Below are 8,158 nucleotides of genomic sequence, written 5' to 3' on the forward strand. Positions count from 1 at the left end.
AGTTCTTTTGGGCCTTGTTTGTGAAAGCACTAGTGGTCTGTAACAGCTGGGACCTTTTGCATGGGCTCCTTGACATAGGCCCTTCAAGTTTGTTTTCTTTCTGTGAAGATCACAATCAAGAACATTTCCTGGGGCCCCAGAACATGGAAATAGATAAAAAGCTCAAGGAGGTTTCAGGTGTGTGTGTGTGTGTGTGTGTGTGTGTGTGTGTGTGTGTTGGGGGGGGGGGGGTCCAGGCAATGTGAAACTTTTAGAATATTCCATGCAGGGTAGTCAATAAAATTTTTAACCATCTAACTCAGTTTCTCCTTAGGCCTAGAACTAGAGTGCCATTCTGCTTGCCTCAGGGATTTTTAGGCCAGGTTTGTACTCCGTAAGACCCCACTCCCTACCCTCCCTAAACTGAGTCTGGGCTTTTCATGGAAGAAGAGATGTATGAGAGGCTTTTTGAGGGCCCAATGTTACCTTGTCCCCATTGTAACATTTCTCCCTACCTTGGGGAGAAGAGGCTAGACCAGGCTGAGGACATAGCTGCCTTCTAGGTACTGTTCCCCAATTCCTGATCGTAGAGGACACCTCAGACATGCTCAACTTTAGTGCATTTTTGACAGGAGATGGACAAGAGGGGCCCAGCTTGTTCCAGGCTATGCTTATTGGGGTGGGAATAAGGTTGAAAGTGTAGTACAAAGTTGAGTGAGCAGCACACAGTTCCTAAACGGGGAGACTCAGACAAGACAGGATCAAAGGTGTACATGTCTAGGCAAGTGTCTTTGGACTTGATCAGGACTTTATTTCCCCTAAGCCAAACTGCTTTTCCCTCTGTTGCCCTTTATTTATTGCCAGGTGAAATCCTTTACTCATCCCAGTGCTGAGAGAGTAGGATTTCTCGCTTCCTTCTGAGGTTCTAAGCATATGGTTCACAGGATGTACCTTACCTACTATAATGGTTCTAGCATGAGCCAAAATGTATAAGAATAGCCTGCCTAAAGGCAGTGAATTGTCCATTTAGTCATTATTAACTCCACATACATATAAAACCATATGTACAGTGTGTGTGTGTGTGTGTGTGTGTGTGTAATAGCCTGAGGCTGAGGCAGCAAGGGTGGAGCCCAAATGAGTGGCCATCACATTCCCTTTTCGGAAAATCGTGAGGGTAGGACACTGTGTCTTGGACCTTTGGGCTTCCTGGAAGGTCACCAGATCCCATGAAGAGAGACTGAGAGAATGGACAACTGGTAAGTGGTGGTGCTACTTGAATCCACTCTCTCTCTTGAATTCAGTGCACGAGAAAAGTGGGCTCTCTCCTGGCCTTTGTCTCCTCAGTTCTCCGCCCTATGATGAGATCACACACTGCCACCCGACTATGGTCAGGATCCTAGGAGAAGGCTGGCCTTGCCTGCCCTCAGGCCATGCTTGTAGCCCTGGCAGCCATAGGGGTTGAGCAGAGCAACTGAGGGTCCCTCTGTTAAGGACCTGAGTTTGGACTACATGAACTTGCATATGCTGAGAACACTCATCCCCAAGAAGACAGTGCCGAGTTCACCGTGCATCATGAAGTCATAGTGTCACTATGCATCTAGCCATCATGCCACTCTCAAGTCTATCTGAACCTGAGGTCCTGACACTCACTAGTCTTGAGGTAGGTTGGCCCTCCCATCCTGCCTTTGCTTCTTCAGCATTCATATTTTCAGTTCTGGAGGGCACTGCTACTAGACAAAGGCCTGCTTCAGAATGACCAAGAACAGACCAAGATTCATGGTTCACACAGTGTTTGGCTGTGGCTGGCACAGTGTCTTAAAATAACTTTAGCCAACATTCATAATGGGGCTTTGCATGAAAATCTAGATTTCTAACTTCTCTCAAAAAATTATGCCACAATTGAGCTCAGATAACCACGTTAGTGCCTGGGAGAAGCTGTGACATCTGCCTTTGAGATAAGATATTTCTCTACATTTCACTGCACTCCCACCATCAGAGGGAAAGTATGCAAGACCTTGATACTTTCACCATTTTGCCCACAGTAGAGAAATATCTCTATCCCATATCAAGAGGAAAAATTTTTTAAAAGGACTGTACATTTCCGGAAAAGATGGGAGAGGGTGTATTTCTTTGTGGGAATGAACGGCTTTGCACCTCTGTGATTTTCCTGGCCCCCACAGGCATTTGAGTTTACAGCATAGGTAAGAGCTTACACTTTATGCGGGAAGCAGAGTGTAAATCTTATTTTCATGTGGGACAAGAAGAATCTTTGAAGAGGTCTACAGCAGTGGTAAGGTCCTAGACCAGTGATGGCGAACCTTTTGAGCTCGGCGTGTCAGCATTTTGAAAAACACTAACTTAACTCTGGTGCCGTGTCACATATAGAAATTTTTTGATATTTGCAACCATAGTAAAACAGAGACTTATATTTTTTATATTTATTTTATATATTTAAATGCCATTTAACAGAAAAATCAACCAAAAAAATGAGTTCGCGTGTCACCTCTGACACGCGTGTCATAGGTTCGCCATCACTGTCCTAGACAAAGCCAGAGGTCCTCCCTCTGCAGTTCCTACACTCAATCTTTTATGTACAATCTTTATATAAATTGGGATAAACCCACAGCTAATCCACCTTGGTCTCTTGGGAACCACTCGATTCTCTAACCTTGGAGGTGAGGGGCAAGTTCCTAGCTGTGGTTTTGCAGTGACCACATGATTCAGTGGTAAAGAGTTGAGCCCACTCTGGTTCAGGCCTGCTCAGGTCAGTAAGCCTTGATTGGCAACAAAACAAAACAAAAACACATTTAATGTTATGTTTTGTATTTGGAAAACAAGGGGAGAAGCTTAAGGAAACATGCAGAAGCTAGTGATACCTAAACAAGGAGGTGCACGTAACAGACTTTCTTGAACTCTGTTTTTATCAAAAAGGGATGGGAGTTTTGTTATTTGGACAACTTTTTGCTTTTGGTTTGTAAAAGCTCTGTTCGTCTATAATAGGTGGTTCCTTACTCATGGGCTCCTTGATGTAGACCCTTAAGTTTGTTCTCTCTCTCACAGAGGATTATAGCCAGGAATATTCGCTGGAGACCCAGAATCTGGGAACAAAGTTCCAGAGGGTTTCAATTAGAAAGAGAGCCCTGCCTGCAACCTTCCAGAACATTCCATGTATTTTCCAGCAAGGGAGTTAATGCAGTTTATTAACCATCCAATTCTAACCCTTTCCCATGGCCCCAAACCAGGCCACTCCACTGTGGCGATATCTGTACCCATCTGCCTTGGTCTTTTTCAGGCTGGAACTGAACACTGAGGGACCTCAGTCTCCACCCCCTGTAAAGCAGTCTGAGCTCTCTGATGTAGGTGAGGACTTTTGAAGGACCCCATACAGTCCCATGGAAACACATCTCTCTCCCCTTCTGTCCCTCCATTGCTTGGGTCGTTCCTTTCTCTTCTTACTTGCCCTGGGGAGGGGAGGCTGAACCCTGCTTTTTTGAGGCTGCTCCTCAATTCATGATAGTGGAGGAAGGCTCAGACATGCCCACCTTAGCCCCCTTTCTCCTTTTAGTTACAAACTGCCTGTAAGCTTGAATCCAGAATGAGAGACAAGGGCAAGAAGGGCCCAGCCTGCCCCAAGCTGTGCTTAGCATTTAGGAGGTTGTCCAGAGCTGCTCTGTCTGTTGTCCTGCAGGCAGAGATGTTTTGGTGTCCCTCAGCCTCCAGCAGCTCAAGTGCTAACAGTAAGGAGAGTAGAACCAAGGCCATATGGACGAAGGGTCTCATGGGGGCACTAGTCGTGCTTCCTTTGACCGTGCCCCTATGTGATAAATCTGACTGGGCTTGAAGGGCTCTGAAAAGTTCAGTGGGCCCGTCCCTCCCAACTATTGCCTTCATCTCTAAAGATTAAGCAGTCACAAAACTTGAGAGAAGGGGACCACCTACCTCCAATAGCAGCCCTGACTTAAAAGCCTCATAATGAGCCAAAATCTGGCTCCTTGTGGTTTCCGCCCATTGGTCTAGGCCAGTGGTCGGCAAACTCATTAGTCAACAGAGCCAAATATCAACAGTACGATTGAAATTTCTTTTCAGAGCCAAATTTTTTAAACTTAAACTATATAGGTAGGTACATTGTTATTAACTTAATTAGGGTGCTCCTAAGGCTTAGGAAGAGCCACACTCAAGGGGCCAAAGAGTCGCATGTGGCTCGCGAGCCGCAGTTTGCCGACCATGGGTCTAGGCTCTGACGTACAGTGTGATTGAAACTTTGTGGCCCATGCGCAGAAGTCGGTATTTTGTGGAAGAGCCACACTCAAGGGGCCAAAGAGCCGCATGTGGCTCGCGAGCCACGGTTTGCCGACCACTGGTCTAGGCTCTGACCTCTGGCCCTACATGGATCCCTAAGTTGTTTCACATGGGACTTAGTCTCAATCCTTTCTTATCGTTATTACTCCAAATGTGCTGTTTTGGAAATCCCTCTTAAAGTGTAAGATTTCAGTGAAAAGTTGAGCCAACCCAACACTTCCCTCTTTGTAGATGGTTTATTCCCATTAACATGGACCAAGATCACATTTGCTGCTACAGCACTGACTGTCCCCTCTTATTTGTAAGGCCATCCGTGCCTCCCTGCCAAACTTCATCTCATCAGACTTGACCTAAGCGGATTCGGGGCATGTTTCTGCTTTCCCATCTTCTTTATTTTATTTATTTTTTAATCCTCACCTGAGGATATTTTTCCATTGATTGTAGCAAGAGTGGAAGAGAGAAATATCGATGTGAGAGAAACACATCAATTGGTTGCCTCCTGCACATGCCCTGACCAGGGCCTGGGCCAGGGGGGAGCCTGTAACTGAGACCTGTGCCCTTGACCGGAATCAAGCTGGGACCCTTCTGTCCGCAGGCCGACACTCTATCCACTAAGCCAAACTGGCTAGGGCTGCTTTCCCATCTTGTCCCACACTCATCAGCCAAGCCGGCCACCTAGTGTTCACCCTAGCTGAAGACAGATACCTTCAGCACTATATAGCCCCCTCCAGCACTCTGGCGGTGACCATTTGGCAGGCCAGAGAAGAAGCAGGTACCATCTTGATTGGGCTTACAGATGACCCAGGAAAAGAAATTGCGTACAGGTGAGGCAATTGGAGACAAGTGAAGAAGTAGAGTGTGCTTCTGGCCAGAAGTGCCGGGAAGTTAAGAGTTAGGAAAGTCTCCCACAGATTGATAACCAGAGAAGGCTTCATGGAAGAGGCAGGAGCAGTGCTGGACCTGAAGGACAGGCGGGCTTTGGATGGGCAGAGAGGAAGGAAAGGCATCTCAAGAATAGGAAGCGCAGGAGCTGGGATGGAGAGGCTGCAACAGCAGAGTGGCTGGTGGAGGGAGCAGAGAGGAGTCGAGCAGCATCGTCATCCTCATCATCACATTTATTGACGGCCCCTGGGAAGCGGGGCTGGGGACAGAACATACAAAGACAAGGACCTGCCCTCAAAAAGGTTCCATTCTAAGGAGACGGGACAGAAAAATACAGAATGGTCTTTCCTGGGGATGGCCCACTCTCACCTGTGCAGGTCAGAAGCCCCTGGCCTACCTTGCCCCGTTGCCCCAGTGTCTGGAGCATGAGTGGGGCCCCAGGGCCATGGTTTCCTGGACCCTGCAGCTGGGACCTGACCACCTGGCTCCTAGGTGGTGGGCCCCAGGACTGGGGGAAAGGTAGGCTCAGTACATGATGGAAAACACTTCTATCAGCCTTGGCATTGATTGTGCCAGCCCAGTGAAGTGGCAGGATGTGATAGGCCCCCTTGGGAGAGCGGGCACCTTCCTAGGTTGCCATGAGTCAAGTTCTTTCACTGGGTCTTGCCCATCACCTGGGAGGTCTCAGCCAGGGACAAAAAAAAGGCAGTTTCCTCAATGCCAGAGGCATAACACCCTGCCCACCCACCCCCAGCCCTCTCTCTGGGCATCTTCCAGGTGACCCTCCTCCCCAGCTTAGCCTCCAGGGCCAGGGCCTGCCTGAGGCCAAGGGGAGGGGCCTGCCCCTCCCCCCACCCAGGCAGTGGGGGAGGAGGAGGAGCCACGCATCAACTTTGTCTGGGCCCCCCATTGGGGAGCCATACCCTGGATCCTACCGGTGAGGGGGCTCTGGCTGCGAGGGCCGAGGGCTCAGCAGAGGTGCTGGGCCAAGGGGGCACCCGGGGGAGCCCTTCAGCGGGGGCACTGGGCGGGAGTCCAAGGGGGGCAGGCTTCGGGGCACTGCTGGTGGCCCCCGGCCAGCCCCGGTGGGCAGGACAGCTGCAGCGGGGAAAGGTTTGGGGGGATCCACAGCAGCAGTGGGTGCTGGCTGGGCAGACCGCTCCCGGCGCCGCAGCAGCTCCTGCAGCTTCTCAGCCTGGGTCCGCCTCAGGTGGGCCAGGGCACGGCCTCGCTGGAAAGCGGGCAAGAAAGCCTCCAGGCTCTGCTCCCCCAGCAGCAGCTGCTCCATGTGCTCCTGGGACGGGAGGAAGGCACAGTTTGGGAGGAGCATGACCAAGACTGTGGACTGGCCCTCTATCCCTCCCCCCCTGAATCCCTTCTAATGGTGACCACAGCTGGGGGACAGAGCCACCTGAATCCCAGCCTGGGTGTGCCTCTGACTTGCTGAGTGACTGCAGACAAATGTCCTCTACTCTCAAGCCTCTATTTCCTTACTACCACCAGACCTGCTGGGTCAGAGATGAGGCAGGATCAGAGATGGGGACCCACTGAGGTAGACTTAGGTGTTGCCCATCAAAGCTAGGGCCAGGCCCCCTCCTTCCCCGCCTCCATGAACTCACTGAGCACTATATTCCCAACCCGGCGCTGAGAAGTCTGTGCCAGCTCCTCTGTAGACCCAGCCTTCTCTGCCCTGAGACATTCACAGGGGGCTCTCCTGGGGGCCTGGCACTTAGGACAGGCTTCCTGGAGAAGGGGCTCTCAAGCCTGCGATGTAAGAATGAAGTGGGGGGAGTGATAGGATGGGTCTCTCTCCTGTCCCCAGGCCCACCTCCCCTCCCCTCACCTCAGCTTCCTGCTCAGCCTCTTCCAGCTCAGCCTGCAGCCAGCCCAGGGCACAGTGGGGGCTCCAGCGATGCATGCTCTCCTCTGAGGGCCACAGAGGGACAGAGTGAATAGCCCCTGCCCTTAGGGCCTGTCCCCCAGGACAGATAGGCCATAGTCCCAGAGCCCAATCCTGACTCTCCCTAACCCTGTGTGTGATTGTGTTTGTTTCTCCGTTTCCTCATCTGTACAATGCCCTTGGGATCAGTTTGTGCACCTTCCCCCAAGGTTCTGCCCCCCATCTTAGTACAAAAGAGGGAGCAGGGGCTTGGTCTCCTAGAGTACCCCAGGCCCTTGGATATTGGGCCCCCTTTTCTCCCACTGCCAAGGGCCCCACCTGGCCTCTACAACCCAGCTCTGCTCACCAACTGTTCACTTCCCCAACTCAGTTTTCCAGGAGTAGCACCCCTCAAACTTGCCTGGGGAATAGGTCTGCCCAAGTCCCACCTTTCAGAGCCTACCACTTCCCAAGGCCAACCAACCAGAGAGCCAACTGCCACCCTCCCAGGCAGTTCTCCCAACTGTCCCCTCACCCAGTCGCTGCAGCTTGTCCGCACAGCTCTCGGCCACCTCTCGGAGTTCCTGGTACTTGATGGCCAGGGCTGCCCGACCCATCTCGAGGCGGGGCCGCAACGCTAGGTTCTCCTTGGCTAGTGCGTAGTTGGAGGCCAGGCATGCCTCGCGCTCCAGCTGCAGGCCCTGGAACTGCCACCAGAGAAGAGCCAAGAGGTGCACTCAGGGAGTCTGCCCACCTCCACCTTCTGCCACCCTGAGCAGCAGTGCCCGGGGTCATGCTGAAAGCACCCCAATCTCAGGATGGGGAGCCAACAGGTGGAGAGACTGCAAGAGGCCCAGAAGGAGCTTTGCCTTGAGCTTCCTCTCTGGGCCTCAGTTTCCCCCTCTACAAAGTAAGCAAAAAACCGCTACCTTACAGGGCTGTGGTGAGACTGGAGAGAGGAAAACTAGGAAGGCCTCTACAAATGTTAGTTAATTTTTAATTTTTCAATTAATATGTCTGCTCAGGTCCCCGAGGAGTCCCCCTCCCTCCTCTGTCCCATTTTCCATGCATGGGCAGCTTCCCTCTCATTCCAGGCCTTTGTCTGCCTCCTCCTCAGGT

At 51.4% G+C, this 8,158-nt stretch overlaps 1 protein-coding gene across 1 annotated transcript; it reads right to left on the reverse strand.

Annotated features, from left to right (window-relative positions):
- Positions 1–5,375: 5,375 nt before the first annotated feature.
- On the reverse strand, positions 5,376–7,870 carry VPS37D (VPS37D, ESCRT-I subunit). The gene is made up of 3 exons (XM_014455386.2): positions 7,575–7,870; positions 7,004–7,086; positions 5,376–6,454 (listed from the first exon to the last, which is right to left on the reverse strand). The coding sequence occupies exons 1-3, from the start codon at positions 7,654–7,656 to the stop codon at positions 6,092–6,094; spliced, it is 528 nt and encodes a 175-aa protein (XP_014310872.1). The 5' UTR covers positions 7,657–7,870; the 3' UTR covers positions 5,376–6,091.
- Between the last annotated feature and the right edge of the window lie 288 nt (positions 7,871–8,158).

This window comes from Myotis lucifugus, unplaced genomic scaffold (assembly GCF_000147115.1).
Source record: "Myotis lucifugus unplaced genomic scaffold, Myoluc2.0 scaffold_45, whole genome shotgun sequence".
NCBI classification, from domain to species: domain Eukaryota; kingdom Metazoa; phylum Chordata; class Mammalia; order Chiroptera; family Vespertilionidae; genus Myotis; species Myotis lucifugus.